At 37.5% G+C, this 19,995-nt stretch overlaps 1 protein-coding gene across 6 annotated transcripts in view; it reads right to left on the minus strand.

Annotated features, from left to right (window-relative positions):
• LARP4 (La ribonucleoprotein 4) overlaps nucleotides 1–19,995 on the minus strand; it is a 66,718-nt gene that overhangs the window by 37,247 nt on the left and 9,476 nt on the right. For 2 of the 6 annotated variants that reach the window (XM_073788684.1, XM_019934452.3), the window contains exons 2-8: nucleotides 10,930–11,077; nucleotides 10,154–10,306; nucleotides 7,337–7,412; nucleotides 3,779–3,915; nucleotides 2,193–2,296; nucleotides 1,202–1,312; nucleotides 373–426 (exon numbers count right to left, since the gene is read on the minus strand). In XM_073788684.1, coding sequence (XP_073644785.1) covers nucleotides 373–426; nucleotides 1,202–1,312; nucleotides 2,193–2,296; nucleotides 3,779–3,915; nucleotides 7,337–7,412; nucleotides 10,154–10,306; nucleotides 10,930–11,077 — 783 coding nt within the window. Of the gene's footprint in view, nucleotides 1–372; nucleotides 427–1,201; nucleotides 1,313–2,192; nucleotides 2,297–3,778; nucleotides 3,916–7,336; nucleotides 7,413–10,153; nucleotides 10,307–10,929; nucleotides 11,078–19,196; nucleotides 19,246–19,995 lie in introns of all 6 variants that reach the window. The other 4 variants (XM_019934457.3, XM_019934454.3, XM_073788685.1 and 1 more) reach the window with 4 other exon arrangements.

Consider the following 19,995-nt stretch of genomic DNA (forward strand, 5'->3'; position numbering starts at 1 on the left):
TGGTTCCCAAATGGCTATTAATGCAGTGATGCAGTTAATTGAAATGAAAGTACTGAGAATGTTTTCCACCTTTGTTACTAAAAAATTATTCCTGCTCCTAAGAGCAGGATTGAGTTCTATGATTATCTTACACATTGTCAATCAGCATCTAACTTAAACTTCATGCTGTCTGAAGTTATACTTCTAGAAGAAACTGCTGTTTACAAAGTATTTTGACATTCTATCACTAATTTCCTGAAATAGCATTTCATATGAGCCAGAAATTTCTTTAAAATCATTATGGGTTTTATAAAATGTTATTCATCTTTGTTTGTTAATAGACAGACAACAAAAACCTTCTTGTCTCATGATGGACTAACAAATGTTTCTTACCATGATTGGCTTGCCCTGAAATGTCTTAACTTCTTCTCTTAAGTATTTAAAAGCCTGTTAACAAAGCAGGAAGGAACTTTCATTAGCATTCAAACATTTCATTAAAGCCATCATTATTCTATCAAGAGAGTTTTGGTAATTGCAACTATCTCTAAACTAAACAATAAAAAATTCTGAAGGTGATCCCATTATGCAGGTGACAGGGAATGAAAAAGTAAAAATTTAAGACTTCAGCTACAGTTCACATTTATTGTATATTAAACTACTATGGATTTCTACTGACACATACTCACAAAATTCAAAACAGACCCAAAATATCACTACATATCAATTTTAAAATGGGTTCGGAGGGCCTTCTAAGATGAAGAATTAAAAAAAAAAAATCAGTACAAGGTTTTAAAAGGCTATTATAGAAATTTTTGTTTCAAAGGAATATTACTTTTCTTATCTTTAAATACGCCATGATAACAATTAAGAGTAAAATCATTATGTCAAAATACCAAGAATCAGAACGGAAGTTATATATATTGCGGGCCTACTCTGTAATAGAAATACTAACTACTGAGTACATAGTCTCTGATCCCCATGTTAATTTAAAAATTGTTAATATTTTTACTGATAGGAAACAAACTGTTCTTAAATTGAAACAAAAAAAGCTTTAAGAAGATCATCAAAAAGGAAACCAATTAATAAGCAACACCAAAAAGGTGAACAAGGTTCTCCAAAGTCTTTACAAACATTACTGTAAGCACACATTTTTCTCAATTAAAATATACACTACTGCTTTTATCACCAGGACTTCAAATCAGAAGAAAAGTTTTCTTCTCACCTGCTGTGCATCTGTGTCTGACTGGAAAGTGATATACCAGTTGCTATTGTGTGCAAATTCACAGCTTATCACCTTGGGGCAGTTTTCATTTTTAAACAAAGCTTTTACTTCCTAAAAAAGAAAATCTTCAGTTAACTCTAAAAATATATCAAAAATGGGCATTTTTTTTTTCCTCTTCATGTCTTTTGGTCTTTTCTATTTCTTTACTTAGTAACTGTTTACGCCTTCTGCCCATTTTTCTGTTGAGTAGAATTATACTCTGAAACAAGAACATGCATAGTTATAGTGCAAATTTTGTGCATGATTTAGGGATGGAAGCTTATTTTATAATCAGCAAAACTGAAGTATTATTTCAATCCTAGTGGCAAGCTAAATTCTGCTTAAGAGTACAATCTTTCCAGTCCTGTCATTGTCCAAAAAAACAGGTGTGGGTGGGTGGGGGGACTGTCCTACATTAACATTTTCTAGGTGCGAAGTATTTTATGCATTTTCATTTACTCCAAATGCTCTGTCTACAATAGTCACAGACATGAACTGTGCACAGATATCTTGTTTTTCATAATTGATTTAATTAAAAACTAAAACTCAAAAAAATATATGGATTTAGAAAAAGATGATTATCAAAACTCAGAGGGACTTCCCTGGTGGCACAGTGGTTAAGAATCTGCCTGCCAATGCAGGGGACATGGGCTCGAGCCCTGGTCCGGGAAGATCCCACATGCTACAGAACAACTAAGCCCGTGTGCCACAACTACTGAAGCCTGCACGCCTAGAGCCTGTGCTCCACAACAAGAGAAGCCACCACAATGAGAAGCACATGCACCACAACGAAAAGTAGCCCCCGCTCGCCGCAACTAGAGAAAGCCTGCGCGCAGCAACGAAGACCCAATGCAGCCAAAAAAATAAACAAAAATAAATAAATCTATTAAAAATTACTGAAAATAAAATAAACAGTTAAGAATATTTAGCTTTAACAATACTAATGATTTACCTCTACTGGTGTTGTTTCCGGAATCTCTCTAAGAATTACAATACAACGCTTATGACTTGGTCTCACTTTCTCGCCCTTCTCATCAACTTGCACCATGGGAGAAGCTGAAATTTTAAAGATGTTTCATTCAAAAGTGTAAAAATAGTGATATTAATAATTCCATTAAAAAACTATTCATTTCAATTTCCAACTGAATAAATTAGCAGAGGCTAACATCTTAAAGAAATTAAGTTGTAGAATCAAAGATCACAGTTACAATAAAGTATCTTGAGACTGATATGCAAAGAACATTGTCCAATGTTATTCATTGCACAAATACTCAGTGTACTTATTTTGTGACGTGGCACAGTGTTGGAGTCGAAAAGAAGCCTTTAAGGAGTATACAATATTTATATCTCATAGGGCACTTCCCTGTATACAATTACCAAATTCTTTATTTCAAGTAAAATCAATGTACTGCATTAGCCAAACACTACTCTAGGGAATGTAATGAGCTTTGATATGTGAAAAAATTCTCCTTAAAATTAAAGTCTGAGAAACACTTAAAACCAAGAATTATATATAAATGATTACAATCTTTCTTTCAGATGCTGGTTTTGAGTTAATATAGAATGAAGGTAGTACCACAAGCCAAAACTTTTATTTCTAGTCCCTTCAAAGGATAATATGTCACATCTTCCTGTGCAGGTAAGTAGAGAGAATAAAAGTAGTTGTTAAGGAAGAAGGCCTGTGTATAAGTGCTAGGTTTCAGCCCTTGGAGGTAGGAGATTCTGTCTCTTGGCAAATTCTTTAAATGTTGACAAGACTGGGTCATTTTAAGATCTGGTCAAACCAGATCAAGACTGGTTTGATCTGTACAAACCGATCAGAGATTTCATAAATGTTTTTATCCCTCTGACAATGGAAATCCCTACTCCCATGAAAGTCTACTACTGGACTTGCTTTATTTTAACTTTCAAACATTTCAACGAATTTCAAAAAAAAGTGAAGATCCACCTTTACTCAAGTAGTTAACAAAACCTGTATAAGAGAGGTTACCAAGAAATGCTGATATAAGACACAAACACCACTAAAAATTCTTAAGCCTCAATCTAAAATATAAATTCTTTACCAAACTTTGGAGCAGTGTTTGTCAAACTGCAGGTCGCAACTCTTTTAATAGGTTGTGAAAACAATTTTATAATAAAAGAAATGAACTCATTTCAAGCATTTAGTATTAATCTACTATTAATATTTCAGTTGTGTGTATGTGTGTATTGGGTTGTGATATAAAGTTTACTTATTACTTTTGTTCAAAAGTTTGAAACAGATTGCTTTACAGGGTGTGATAATGACACATATAGCTTTCTAATAGCCCAGAAAACAGGTTTAATTGCTTATACTTGAGTAAATGGGTATCAAGATGAACAACCAAGGTACAGAACTGATATACAAGCTATATATGTACCAGTCAGTAAAAACAGATAAATTATTAGCACAGAATAGCAAAAAATATGGAGTTAAAAACAATTTCCTGCATGATCAGAAGTCAAAAGAATATTTAATCTTTGATTTTAAAAGTAAGCTAAAAGGTACGATTTACATACATCTCAACACTTCAAGAATTAGGTCAGGGTCTGTGGTCAGCTTTTTTATTTCTTCCATGTTGGCAACTGTCCAAATTGGGATGAACTGATCACTGTCCATTTGAGATATCAGGTAAAGATCCTTTGACAAATTTTCTCTGAAAGGAATAAGAGAAGCAACAGTCCAATAAAACAAACAAATCTTAAAAAGCACCTAAAGAAAAGAGATGCCTTATTAACTTTTGTCACTAAACCTAGGAAAACAAAATTATGCTATCAGAAATAACACAGTGAACTATGAAAATACGTAATATACAACAGATACATTCTAACAACTTCTGGAAAGTTTCTGAATCCCCAAATACATTGTGCCCAACAGTTTTGAACAAGGAATTTATGAAATTATATTGATGTGGAAAGAGGCTTAATATTAAAGTATATTACAAAATATTACATACAGTTTCGTTCCATCTTATAAATACCTTATCACTGATGTTAGAATATGCATGTGGAGAAAATTGTAATGTAAACCATGAGTTGGATCATGGAGGATTTTCAGTTTCTTAATGTTTGCATTTTTTAATAGGTATGTTTGACTTTTTATTTAAATTTAAATAATAAAGTTAAAATAATAAATATAAAACATTTTAAATTAAGACAAAAGACTAAGATACATTTTTTAAAAAAGAAGATACAAATGCTCTATCTTACACATAAAATCTTGTTCAACAAACTGAAGGAGAATCAAATTCATGTCTTGTTATTTACAAACCTTTGTATTTATCAAACCTTTGAAGCAGTCTGGTTATAAACAGCTAGAAATCTTTGCTTAAAAGCCACCTTCTCAATGACCACCCTATTCTGAAACCACCCAAGTACTCCTGATTCCCCTCTTCCCTTGCTTATTCCGCTCTACTTTTTTCCATAGCACTTATCACCTAACACACTTCTAAGCTGCTTATTTATTATGTTTATTGTTTTGTCTCCCCCAGTCAGAATACAGGTTCCACAAAGGATCTTTGTCATTCAAAATGACAAAGCCTTAGTACTTGGCAAAGAGTAGGGTCCAGGCCTTTACATTCAAATTATACTAAAATAGAGTAGTAATTACCTTTTTAAGGTTACAATTGTCAACAAGTGGTGGTTATTTGTCTTGGGGGAAAAAGAATAGAGAGGATACCAGTAACAGTTAAACTCACTTCTTCATAAAAGAAAGAACAGGGCTTCCCTAGTGGCACAGTGGTTAAGAATCCACCTGCCAATGCAGGGATCACGGTTCGAGCCCTGATCCGGGAATACCCCACATGCCGCAGAGCAACTAAGCCCGTGTGCCACAACTACTGAGCCTGCACTCTGGAGCCCACAAACCACAACTACTGAGTCCGTGTGCCACAACTACTGAAGCCTTGGTGCCTAGAGCCTGTGCTCCGCAACAAGAGAAGCCACCGCAATGAGAAGCCTGCGTACTGCAACGAAGAGTAGCCTCCGCTCGCCGCAACTAGAGAAAGCCTGCGCACAGCAACGAAGACCCAAAAATAAAATAAATAAATTTATTTATTAAAAAAAAAGGAACATACTAGTCAACCAGATATTCTTTAAGAACTTGAAAACAAGACAACTGTAAACATAATATTGTACAACTAAAAGGCTGTAGCCTAAATCAACTCAGACTTTCAGCCAGTCTCTCCTTATAAAACAGTATGACACACCCTTAAAGAAACTACCTTGTCAGAAGTAAGTCAAATTAATAGATATATAACATCGAGGATTATGACTAATACCTATTATGTTCATGACTAATACCTAATATGTCTTAGTGGCAATTCTACTGAGCTACAAATGGCAATTACCCGGCTGGTTTGAACTGTATCGTAGTTCTGAGTAGGATGTGATAAATCATGATAAGCCAGAGCTCATGCTGCAACAACTAAAAAAACTTGGATAGATTACAAAAAAATCATGTTTTTGGAAATAAAAACTGTAGAAGCTACAAGGACAAAATGAAATTCCAGACAGATAATCTTTCTTTTCCAAGGATATCTGCAGATCCTGGACCAGAAAGAAACTAGTAGAGCTTTATTTTAGGCAGTTGCACAAGACTGGTATTATGAATTGGAAGCTAAAGGAGCCCCCAATACACAGCTGATTTTCCTCTATATGACATTTACTGAGTTCTAAGGAGGAAGATGGAAGGCTGGGACCCTGAAAGATGGAAGGCTGAAAAAGGAGAGTAAAATCTTTGTGGTCTTGTGGAAGCCCCAGTAGAAGAAGCAACCTTGCATCAAACCTAAGACAGGTCTCCCTGACAAGACATTTGCCAGATTTTGAAGCTGTACAGGGTAAGAGGCTAAAGAGCTCATCTCAAACCTCTGAAGAACAGAACTAAATTTCCCTTGGTGTTTCACGACTGAGGTAACAGAAACCTGCCAACTTCTAAATCAAAAGCCTAAGAAGGTCATGCCTAAGGAACAGAGATAAATCAGAGGTCGATCGAGTCTAATTAAAGTTGCTGCTCAGCCCTGACTCAGCTCAATCCTTAACTGGATTGAAGAAATCAATCTGCTTCTGCTTACCAGAAGAAAGCTCAACTCTTGTCTAGAGAGAAAAATTATGACACTGCAGCTTTCTAGTTTCTTTTATTATGTAGTGCCCAGCATATGTAGTGTCCAAATTATAATCAAAATTTATAAGACATGCAAAAAGCCAGGAAATTGTGACAATCAAGAGAAAAAAACCCTCAAATATAAGCAGACACACAAATGATCCAGCTAGTCGGCAAAGATTTTAAAACAACTATGACAAGTATGGGAGACAAAATGAATTGCATCATAGGCACAACTGACTAGAAGGGTCTTGTTTTCATAAAACTAGGGCCTGTACTAGACTATAAAGGCAAAGAAGAAAAAGGTGGAGAAGAAAAGGGAGATATTCAGGATGAAGAATCCATTAAAACTGAGTCAAGACTGTATTATATGTAAGGAAATAAAGAAGTCTATAATAAAATCCAGGTTTCTAGCTTAAAAAATTGGTTTACTGGTCCTCCTCCAAAAAACAGAAGGTATTACATTTGCACACATATCCAAACTTCTGTTTATTTTGGAAGGGGCAGTTCTACATACTGAAGGTTTATACATCTAAGCTATAAATATACCTACATAATTCTTAATTCTTATCTGTAAATAAGGTATCTTGAAATGTTTGCCTGAAGGAACTCTTTATTTAATAGAAGAAACTGGTAATATAAATTCTATACCCATCCACATCTTATTAAAAATAACTCTATGCTCAAAGATTACAAGAGCAAACTACTAAAAACATAGAGAACCCTAAAAATGAATATGATTATAGGAAAAATATCCAAAAGAAATTTCATTATCTTTCTACTGGGACTAGACCCTTTACATAATCAACTGGAGACCACATCTTTAAATCTCGTTAAGAAATATACTGAAGAATGATACCAAAATACATCACCAAAGGAAATTAAAACCATTTTTCCATTCTATTTCATAGGTATTTCACATCTACTAATCAAACAATTCAAAACGGAGAAAGGTCAGTTTAAAAATGATAGTGTACCGTGAGAAACAGAATTCTAATTGTTTCTTCAAACACTCTTTTAGTTCTTCTGTAGAAATTGCTGAGTTGCTTTCTCCTGATAGTAGAAAACAAGAGGGGAAAAGTTAATATCTAATTACCATAGGTAGTAAACTTTACATATTGTTTTCAGAGTAAGCCACAAAGTATGCACAAATTAAAATCACCAGAAAACTGTATTTTTATTCTTTTTAGAATTCAGATACACACAAGGTCTACCTTTTAACCTATCTATTCTTCTTTCTTTAGACAGATTTCATATCAGTTTTTTTTTTTTTTTTTTTTTTTTGCGGTACGCGGGCCTCTCACTGTTGTGGCCTCTCCTGTTGCGGAGCACAGGCTCCCGACGCGCAGGCTCAGCGGCCATGACTCACGGGCCCAGCTGCTCTGCGGCATGTGGGATCTTCCCGGACCGGGGCACGAACCCGTGTCCCCTGCATTGGCAGGCAGACTCTCAACCACTACGCCACCAGGGAAGCCCTCATATCAGTTTTTAAATTACATATTTTATCAAGTAATTAACAAATCATCTGTAATACTAAAAGCACTTGGATACCATATTGTAAAACATTACCCTAAATACTTAAAAAAATGTGATAACTATTTATTCCTTTAATGAAAACTCAAAGAACAAAAGTAATAGTGGGGCTTCCCTGGTGGTGCAGCGGTTGGGAGTCCGCCTGCCGATGCAGGGGACACGGGTTCGTGACCTGGTCATGGGCCCGTGAGCCATGGCTGCTGAGCCTGTGCGTCCGGAGCCTGTGCTCCGCAACGGGAGAGGCCACAACAGTGAGAGGCCTGCGTACCACCAAAAAAAAAAAAAAAAAAAAAGTAATAGTAATCTAGGGGCTTCCCTGGTGGCGCAGTGGTTAAGAATCCGCCTGCCAATGCAGGGAACACGGGTTTGAGCCCTGGTCCGGGAAGATCCCACATGCCGTGGAGCAACTAAGTCCGTGCACCACAACTACTGAGCCTGCGCTTTAGAGCCCGTGAGCCACAACTACTGAGCCCACAAGCCACAACTACTGAGCCCTCAAGCCACAACTACTGAGCCCGTGAGACACAACTACTGAAGCCTGCGCGCCTAGAACCTGTGCTCTGCAACAAGAGAAGCCACCGCAGTGAGAAGCCCACATGCCGCAACTAGAGAAAGCCCACACACAGCAACGAAGACCCAACGCAGCCAAAAAAACAAATAAATTTATATACATAAACAAAAGTAACAGTAATCTAAATTTGAAGACAGGAACTACACAAAGTGGGATATATATATGGCTCCACATCTGTACTATCGGTAGTAAATCTGATGTTAGTCACACTCCTTAAACTTCTATCTCTTAACAGACTTGTTGTTGCCAAGGGGGAGGTAGGGTAGGGGAGGGATGGATTGGGAGTTTGGGGCTAGTAGATGCAAACTATTATATAAAGAATGGATAAACAAGGTCCTACTGTATAGCACAGGGAACTATATTCAACATTCTGTGATAAAACATAATGGAAAAGAATATAAAAAAGAACATGTGTGTGTGTATGTGTGTGTGTGTGTGTGTGTATTACTGAATCCCTTTGCTGTACAGAAATTAACACATTGTAAATCAACTATACTTCAATTAAAAAAAAACCCACTTCTATCTCTTAATACTCTTTTCATTGCTTAATTTTAGAGCACTATATTTTCCTGTAAAGATAAATTTTGTGCATGATTTTACCACTACTTTGTCTTACTACTCAAGATTCAAAATATTAGATATTAAATTAATTTCATTAAAAATGAAATAAGAAGCATTCTATTTCTATGTAGTATATGCAACCCTTCTAATATAAAATTCATCCACCCAAATGCTGGCTAAATGAATAATAACTTCATTTAAGCTTTCAGTGTTATTACAGCAAACTTTTAAAAATACCAGTTGGTTGCCAATTCACTTAAACCAACTCTAAGTTCAAAGTAGCCAGGATAGGTATATTATAACAAGGAGGGAGCAAAACCTAACCACCTTAAATTACTATATGGAAATACCACCCCATTCTACTTCAGAAATCAACTTACAAGCTGACCGACCTTAGAAATCTAATCCAGATATATATAATAAATAAACTGAGAACAAAGGTTTATATACCTTGACTAATGCCAGGGAACTAAGCAGTGACAGAGATGCCTACTCCCTATTACACTTATTTTCCAAAGAAACCCTTTAGAACTTAGAAAAATAAAGTTAGGTAATCAGGTTCTACAGTCTATCTTTAGTTTCTTTTAAATTTTATCCATTTTAAGTCCAAGCAATTAATAATCCATGCTAATTAAATGCATGTGAAAAAAAACATATCTCACAAGTTGAACTGTAGTAGAACTATGATATAACACAACCTTTTTCTCAAAATTAATCCCTGCAATCTCACATTTATAAATGCATTTCACACTGACAAAAGTGATGGGAAAATTGACAGAACTTGCGTTGATCCCAACTAATAGATCAAGAAACTTGGACTCTGAAAGATTGTAATTTAGGTCTCTTTTTTAACTATATTGACTGTTTTCTCCTTTCATCTCTAATTTCACACTTTCCTTTAATAAGATCTTTAAAATAAACTTTTTTTTTAAATTACAATGTTCATGTTTGGCCATTTGAAAACAGTATTTATAAAAGTCACCTAATATTTCATTAACATAAACTTCTTTTCAAATAATAAAATAGACCAATCAATGCCATGTTTACTAGAACAATGATAAAAAGACTGGAGGGGGAAAAAGACTAGCATACTGCATTCTCATTTTAACAATAAAACCATAAAGTTTACCAGAAACATCATATATTTGGTAACTCAGATCTTCTGGTCCCAAAATCATTCCATCAGTTGATTCCTCAATGCCTGTAGTAGTTCTTGTGGTTTCACAAGATGAATACATTACTTCATATTCCTTACACATATCATCTGCAAGTTCTCTATTACCTGTATTAAAGAAAACATACTGGAAGTGAATAGTAATTCTTTAAAATCCTATCTTTAGGCACTCTGGGCACAACAAGATTTTAAAGAATTCTAGCAATTGGGAAAATATCCACAAGATTTTAAGTAAGAGTCCAAAGGAGGTAAGTTTGACCATTATGGATAAGCTAAAATGATTAACAACAGCTTAAACTTACATAGTACTATCTATGTATAAGACAGCTTCATGTTCTTTATTCACTTAATTCTCAGAAAAACCAATGCCAAATTAATTGCTATTGTTAATGTTTTACAGATGAAGGCAACAAGCATGGAGAGGTTAAGTCATTTGCCTAAGATCAAACAGTGAGTAAGTAACACTGACAATGATGGTAGATCAAAACTAATTTAAAAATACCATATTGTACATGGGTTAAATGCTGAACCCAAAGATACAGCTACTGTCTGAAATTAGTGACAATCCATTCGTACTAGAAATAAACGAGAATGGTATACAAATTACATGTTAAACATTTATAAATATATTTTATCAAATAATCAAAGAATCTATTAAAAGTTCTATAAACTGGTTTGGCCATATGTTTAACCAAAATATGATTCAATCTGATGAAATATTTACGACTTACCCTCAGGATGAGACCCTGATGTGGCTGCTGTTTCATGCCAAGAGCTTTCAGTTCCATGAGTTACTGGAGTGGCATCAGTATTTCCTGGAGGTATTTCTTGCCATACTTTGGCATTAGGATTTAAGCCAGTTCCTTTAGATGTTACCTGCTAAATATTAAAAGGATCCATTTGTTAATTTTAAAGGTCAGAGCAGGGTTTCCCTGGTGGCACAGTGGTTGAGAGTCCGCCTGCCAACGCAGGGGACACGGGTTCATGCCCCGGTCCGGGAAGATCTCACATGCCGCGAAGCGGCTAGGCCTGTGAGCCATGGCCGCTGAGCCTGTGCATCCGGAGCCTGTGCTCCGCAACGGGAGAGGCCACAACAGTGAGAGGCTGGCGCACCGCAAAAAAAAAAAAAAAAAAGTCAGTGCATTAAAATTATAAATTTAGACAAAACTTTTCCATTACTTAAATGTGAAGAAAATCCCCAATAATATTATGTAATCTAATAATAAATATTAAATAAACAATATTTTAAAGTTTTTGGCTCAACTTGAAAATATAAACCTTTTTAAGCAGATGAACTTGAAATGTTTATATGTAAAATTTAGCTACCTATACAATAAAAACATATTTTTATAAAATACTATTAGTATAGAAATACTGCTTTACCCCAACCTACTTGCAAGTATTGTTAAATTTATTAAAACTATTCACATATCTTTGATGTTAGTGTGTGTTTGAGTACCTAGAACAAATTTTTGAGTTATCTACAGCAATTTTCCACAGTACAATTTTTATTGCCATCTAAGCTGTGATAGAGAGTCTGAATGATTCTGTAAGTGGAAATTTTTTCCCAAGTCAAAAACCGCATTCTGCCTTATGTTACAATGCATTATTTCATTTGTCCTGAAAGTGTATTTTCTTTTTTTTAATTTATTTATTTATTTATTTATTTTTGGCTGTGTTGGGTCTTTGTTGCTGCCTTCAGACTTTCTCTAGTTGCGGCACGCGGGCTTCTCATTGAGGTGGCTTCTCATTGAGGTGGCTTCTCATTGAGGTGGCTTCTCTTGTAGTGGAGCACAGGCTCTAGGCATGCGGGCTCAGTAGTTGTGGCACGCGGGCTTAGTCGCTCCACGGTACGTGGGATCTTACCAGACCAGGGCTCGAACCCGTGTTCCCTGCATCGGCAGGCGGATTCCTAAACACTGCGCCACCAGGGAAGCCCAGAGGATTTGTTTTCTTTCTGCTGGATGACTGCACAGTAAGACTACCAATCTGGTATCACTTAAAATTTTCAACGTGGGTTTCTGGAGAACAAGTAGGGAATTTTAGCCCTACTTTGCATCAAAGAGGATTTGTGGTTAGAATAAGACCCCTCCTTCCACCAACCCAGAGCCAAGGCTAAAGCTGACAAGTTTTCCCTTTTCTCTGAGAAAGCTGTTTTTTCCCCTAGTTTATCTTTTGTCCTGTCTCTAAGCACTGCGATGAAAATCTAAGCTCTGGGCCACTAAGGATCAACAGATGCATTAGGGGCAGGACCTAAGTTTAACACCTGCTTGTTTCTCTGGATTAGTACTTCCTGATTTTTTTGGTCTGAAGATTTCATTTGCTTTCTTACCAGCTTAAAGCTCTGCTTAAAACATAATTTTTAAAAATTAACCACCTTCCCAGTTGTTTTCCAAAATCTCAAATTCATATTTCTTTAAAAGTACCAATACTGTCTTAAGAAAGCTAAATTGGGGACTTCCCTGGTGGCGCAGTGGTTGGGAATCCACCTGCCAATGCAGGGGACACAGGTTCGAGCCCTGGTCCAGGAGGATCCCACATGCCGCAGAGCAACTAAGCCTGTGCGCCACAGCTGCTAAGCCTGTGCTCTAGAGCCTGCGAGCCACAACTGCTGACGCATGGGCGCCTGGGGCCATGCTCCGCAGTGGGAGAGGCCACCGCAGTGAGAGGGCCGCCGCGCACCACAACGAAGAGTGGCTCCTGCTCACTGCAACTAGAGAAAGCCCGCGTGCAGCAACGAAAGCCCAATGCAGCCCCAAATAAATAAATAAATTTTTTTTTTTTAAAAAGCAAAATTGAAGAGAAATTCCAACAATTGAGAGGCAACTATGGTATAACAGACAAAGATCAAGTTCACTCTTCCACCCAGTAACTGTGCAATCACTGACCCCAGTTTCCTTATTTTAAAAAATATAATGGGACTTCCCTGGTGGTGCAGTGGTTAAGCATCCACCTGCCAATGCAGAGGACATGGGTTCAAGCTCTGGTCTGGGAAGATCCCACGTGCCGCGGAGTAACTAAGCCTGTGAGCCACAACTACTGAGCCTGAGTTCTAGAGCTCTCAAGCCACAATTACTGAAGCCGGCGCGCCTAGAGCCCGCATGCTCCGCGACAAGAGAAGCCCCAGCAATGAGAAGCCCACGCACCACAGTGAAGAGTAGCCCCTGTTCACCACAACTAGAGAAAGCCTGCGTGCAGCAACAAAGACCCAATACAGCCAAACAAAATAATAATAAATAAATAAAACCTTCATTAGGTAAAAAAAGTAAACAAGCAAGTTTTAAAAATATATATGTGTGTGTGTGTATATATATGTATAATGCCTATTCTACCAAAACTCCTTATAGTTTCTACACACCTTGGACACCTAACTTCATGTGTGTTGGTCACTACTTCCTCTTTCCCTCTTGTTATTTGTACATACTTCTATTTTGTTACCACTGTAATAGTTTATTTAAGTAAGTGTTCTTTGCAACCAGGCAGTGGGCTCAATGAAGAAAAGGTAGAAACTGGGTCTTCCTCTTCTATTTCAGCTATTAATATAAAACAGGCCAAGAGTACACTTTCAACTGTCTATTTGAATGGAACAGTAGAGGCATAGGTGCAAAACAAAACAAACAAAAGAACCCAACTAATGTTTAACTACTGTATTTACCCTTCTGATGTGCTAGAAAATCAGAGTTGATACAATCTTCCTTGTTTTCATGTGCCTGTTTAAAATGGAAGTCTTACATTGGAGTGGTTCTTGGCTTTTTGATTTCAGGGCTGCTAAAAGCTTTTACAATAAACATCAAAACCAATAACAAAATGTCAAACGTAGCAAGGGAGCAAAAGCATCTTTAAAGTAGCACCAAAGATGAATAACCAAAGCAACATCTTCGCTTAGAGATGTTAATTCACAACTACTTCATATCATTAATTAGCTCAGGGAATAAACAACCAATTTTCTTATAGTACCACCAGGTAGCCCCACCAGGACAGGTACCCAGGTATTATTTAAAAACCTCTAGGTATGTAATTCCTTGGCGCTCCAGTGATTGGGTCTCCACGCTTCCACTGCAGGGGGTAGGGGTTCAATCCCTGGTAGGGAAACTGGGATCCTGAAAGCCTCACGACGTGGCAAAAGAAACAAACAATCAAAAACACCTCTAGGTACCGGTTTTTTCTTTTTTTTAAAAATATTTATTTATTTATTTATTTGGCTGCACCGGGTATTAGTTGTGGCACACGGGATCTCCTTCACAGCATGCAGGAACTTTAGTTGCAGCATGCACGAACTTTAGTTGCGGCATGCAAACCCTTAGTTGCAGCATGCATGTGGGATCTAGTTCCCTGACCAGGGATCAAACCTGGGCCCCCTGCATTGGAGAGCGGAGCCTTAGCCACTGGACCACCAGGGAAGTCCCTATGTAGCAATTTTAGAATGCAAGTAAACTTTACATTTGCCCCTATGTAGACATGTAAACAGGGCATGCTTATCAGTTAGAATTCAGAATCCACTCTGGCTAAATTAAACAGAAACGTAATTTATTAAAAGATAGTGTCAGGCTTCCCTGGTGGCACAGTGGTTGAGAATCTGTCTGCTAATGCAGAGGACACGGGTTCGAGCCCTGGTCTGGGAGGATCCCACATGCCGCGGAGCAACTAGGCCCGTGAACCACAACTACTGAGCCTGCACGTCTGGAGCCTGTGCTCTACAACAAGAGAGGCCGCGATAGTGAGAGGCCCACACACCGCAATGAAGAGTGGCCCCCGCTTGCCACAACTAGAGAAAGACCTCGCACAGAAACGAACACCCAGCACAGCAAAAATAAATTAATTAATTAATAAACTCCTACCCCCAACATCTTTAAAAAAAAAAAAAAAAAGTTCCGGAAGTGCCCTGATGAGGAAATCACTAACCCTGCCACCACCAAGCAGTAAATGCCAAAATTCAAATCCATTACAACTTTTATTATTACCAGCACCAATGTCACTTCTCCATTAGGAACTAACTCAACCTTGTATTAACTCCACTTTAAGCTGACCGCCTCTGCTGCCACTTCTGTCTATGAAATGGAAGTTATGAATAGAACCCTCATTTCCCTACATTGTATATTTTCAAAAAGAAGACATCTGTAGGTGTGGTCTGACTAGTGGCTCTTAGTAACATGCCTGCATCCATCCAGATACAAGGGAATCTGGGAATTTGCGTTTTGACTAGTACGTTCACTGGAGAGGCCTAACTCATAATATGGGCATTTCTGCAAATGTAGAAAGCTACTGAAGAATTGGGAGGTCCCAAATATGATAAAGAGATTAAGGCTAATATTTAACATGCAAGATATATTATGCCACGTATACTTAATTTATAAATAAATACCCAATATTGGGGAATTATGATTAAAAAAACTTAACTTTTACTTACTGACGGGATGTACTATTTCACTAAGCATTAAATAATGACTCAAAATAATTAACTATATGCCTTTCAGCAGCATACTACCCATAAATCTGATGTCTCCCTTGCTAATGGTGCCAAGAATAATCAAAGTGTGAGGTCTATGGCATATAGACAAGCAGTACTCCTGGGCATGTTTATATTTTTCTCCAGACTAGTTAAGAGTATGCACTCTAAAAGCCATTAATGTACAGAAGAAGACATATACAAGAATGTATATTGCAGCCCTGACCCCCATTAGTGAAAGACTGAAAATAACCTAAATATCCATCTATAGACAAATGGTTAAATAAAATGTAGTATATTTCATAACATAGAATACTATAAAAGTTTAAAAAAAAAGGCCTACATACACTAATGTGGAAAGTGCTCCAAGGTATATTATTCAGTGAAAAAATTCAAGTTGCAAAACAATAAGCATTTTGGTTTTTACTCATATTAACAAACATAAAATCATTGTACAGATAAACATATTGGTATGTAAAAACAGAGAAGGTTTGGAAGGTTACTATTAACAATAGAACTGGGGACTTCCCTGGTGGTGCAGTGGTTAAGAATCCGCCTGTCAATGCAGGGGACACGGGTTTGAGCCCTGGTCCAGGAAGATCCCACATGCCGCGGAGCAACTAAGCCCATGCACCACAACTACTGAGCCGGCGCTCTAGAGCCCGTGAGCCACGACTACTGAAGTCCACGCACCGTAGCGCCTGTGTGCCGCAAGTAATGAGCCCACACACCCCCACAACTACTGAAGCCCACACACTCTAGGGCCTGTGTGCCACAACTACTGAGCCCGTGTGCTGCAACTACTGAAGCCCATGCATCTAGAGCCCGTGCTCCACAAGGAGAAGCCACCGCAGTGAGAGGCCCGCACACCACAATGAAGAGTAGCCATTTCTCCGACTGGAGCAAGCCCGCCCACAGCAACAAAGACACAATGCAGGCAAAAAAAAGAAAATAAAACAATAGAACTGCAAACTAGTAAGAGATCTACCAAACAGGGAAAAGGTACAAAAACAAGCAGGAATAATTAATTGCAAAATGTCAATTTTAGGGAATTTCCTGGTGTCCAGTGGTTAGGACTCCACACTTCTACTGCAGGAGGCACGGGTTCAATCCTGGTCATGGAACTAAGATGCCGCATGCTGCGCAGCATGGCCCCCCACCCCCCAGCCAAAAAAAGTCAATTTTACCGGGACTTCCCTCGTGGTCCAGTGGTTAAGAATCCGCCTTCCAATGCAGGGGACACTGGTTTGATCCCTGGTCGGGGAACTAAGATCCCACGTGCTGCAGGACAACTAAGCCCACGTACCACAACTAGAGAGCCCACACACCACAACTACTGAGCCCGCGTGCCACAACTGGAGAGAAGCCTGTGCGTTGCAACTAAGACCCAATGCAGCCAAAAATAAAAATAAATTAAAAAAATTTTTTTAAATGTCAATTTTACCTATTGAACTACTTAGTGCCATTTTGACAAGTATAAAAAGAAACAACTCACTGCTGTAATTCATATAACTTTGCTAAGAGTTGGCAATGTTTATCAAAAGCCTTAAAATTATATATTCTTTGGTCCAGAAATTCTACTTGTCAGATTTGCTCAAAAGAAAGATATACAAAAATATAAATACAAAGATGTTCATCACAATTTTATAATAGTGAAAAGTTAGAAACTTTCAACTGCTACGGTCTGAACATCTGTGTAACTCCCAACTTCATATATTGAAATCCTAATGCCCAATGTCATAGTACTGGGAGGTGGGGCCTTTGGGAGTTGCTTAAGTCATGAAAATGAATGAGATTAGTGCTCTTCTAAAAGAGAGTCCACAGACCTCCCTAGTCCCTTCCACCACTGAGGATACAGTGAAAAGGCACTATCTATGAACCAGAAAACCCTCACGAAATACCAAATCTGTTGGCACCATGATCCTAGACTTCCCAGAAATAAATTTCTGTTATTCATAAGCTACCTAATCTGTGATATTGTTATAGCAGCCCGAATAGAACAAGACACCAACAAGAGAGTGAGGATTTGTTCAGTAACTGTAGTCCAGCCACATACAGAATATCCTAGAGCCTTAAAACCAGATTGTATATAAAACTGATGAGACCTGAATAAGTTCTGTGGACTGTATCAACGTAAATTTGCTTGTCTTTACATCATACTATGGTTAAGCAAGGTGTTACTACTGGAGGGACCTGGGCAAAAAGTACACGGTACCACCCTGTACATTCTGGAGACAACTTCTTGTGAATCTATAATTATTTCAAAATAAAGTTTTTAAAAATGGAGAAAAAAATATAGAAGACATGGAAAATGTTCACATTTTGAAGACACTTGGAAAAATAGTAAAGCAAGTTGCTATCTTATGGAAATGATTCAAGTGTGTGAAATAATGCACAAGCACAGAAAAAAGTGGAGAGAGAATTCCCTGGTGGTCCAGCAGTTAGGACTCCATGCTTCCACTGAGGGGGCATAGGTTTGATCCCTGGTCTGGGAACTAAGATCTGCTTGCCGCATGGCACAGCAAATAAATAAACAAATAAATAAATAAGGTCATAACACCTTTGTAAAGCAATATGTCAATACTGATGTGAAAAACTTTTAAAACATTCACTATTTGAGCTACCACAGAGAATATTAGCCTAACAGCTTTATACATAAGAATGTCCTTTATAGAATTACTCAATATAAAGAAAATTTGGAAACTGAAAATGTCCATCAAAAAAACTTTTATGTGGGGACTTCCTGGTAGTCCAGTGGGTAAGACTCCGAGCTCCCAATGCAGCGGGCCTGGGTTTGATCCCTGGTCAGGGAACTAGGTCCCGCACACATACCACAACTAAAGATCCTGAGTGCTGCAACAAAGACCCGGCGCAGCCAAAATAAATAAATTTTTTAATTGAAAAAAAAATTAAAACGTTGATGTTTTCATATAACAAATAATCTTTAAAATGACACAATAATGAATCTGACAAGTCAGTTTAACGAGAACAAAGACTTAATTTTTCATTTAAATTCTAGATAACCATGTTTGACTCATCTTTTGACTAAGTTTAATAAAGAAGCCCATAAAAATCCTTATCTCATTAAAAAAAAATCCTTCTCTCTCCCACAGAACTAGAAGTAAGCCCTTGAGGCTACAGTTATATAAAACATCTATTAAAGGATGTAAATTGTCCAAGTGCATGCTGAAACTATCTGCCAACATACACATATGCAGTATGTAAGCACAAAGATACTCTCAAATCACCACAAAAAAATTCAAATTGTCAGTCCATAAAACTAACAGATCAATACCTCTATCTCTAAGCAATATATGCCATTATCGAATAAGCCAAAAGCAGTCCTTATGATTGACCCATTTTATGCCAGTTCCTATCTGGGGAAAGATACAAATGAAAGGAAAAAACAGAAACATAAATTTCTTGAAAAAATGATATCTTCTGGTCATAAAAGAGCAGTTTTAAGGTAACAGAACCAAGAGTTAGGAAAAAGTCACCATAAATATGGCAAAACCATCTCTTTGGTCATATATAACTGTTTGTTTTACTTACCTATTTACTATCAGAAACAGAAATCCCATGCCACTTAACCCTACAAATGCTGAAAAACAGAAATAAAGTATAGAAATTGATTAAACTTATTTGCCTCATGGCAGATCAATCATCCAGGTTTAATTTTTACATCTCCAGTACTGAGAGGACAACACCACAAGTACTTTAAAAAAAAAGTGGGGTGGAATTCCCTGGCAGTCCAGCGGTTATGACTCCGCAATTCCACCGCAAGGGGCACAGGTTCAATCCCTGATCAGGGAACTAAGATCCCACAAGCTGCAAGGCACAGCCGCCCCCCACCCCCCCAAAAAAATAAACACCTGTCATTTCATCCAGCATGAAACTTCAGAGTCCTACCAGAATATGCTTAGGGGCATTTTACAGAAAGTAAAAATGAAAAATGGGAATTTTTCACCCATTCTGACAAAGAAGGATAACTAACATTTATGGAACACTTAATTCATCTTCATAACAACTACATTTAAATTCTATCATCTACATTTTGTAGATAAGGAAAACCTTACATTACCTAAAGGTAATCTGCCCAAGGCTGCACAGCTAATAAAGACAGAGCCAGAATTTGAACCTAGGCACTCTGCAGAGTCTGCCACTATACTACAGTTGCCCCAGAGAAAACTTTAAGACAACAAGTTACATACTATTTAAGGAATATTACAAATCTCCTCACCAAGTCTGTAAAACAGTCCCTGGCCCCAGTTCCACCTACAGTGTCTAACAATACAGAAGAAATGGATATAGAAAATAGACACCAGATAAGAACTAGAGTACCCAGGGCAGA

This window comes from Tursiops truncatus, chromosome 11 (genome assembly GCF_011762595.2).
Source record: "Tursiops truncatus isolate mTurTru1 chromosome 11, mTurTru1.mat.Y, whole genome shotgun sequence".
Taxonomy (NCBI): Eukaryota; Metazoa; Chordata; class Mammalia; order Artiodactyla; family Delphinidae; genus Tursiops; species Tursiops truncatus.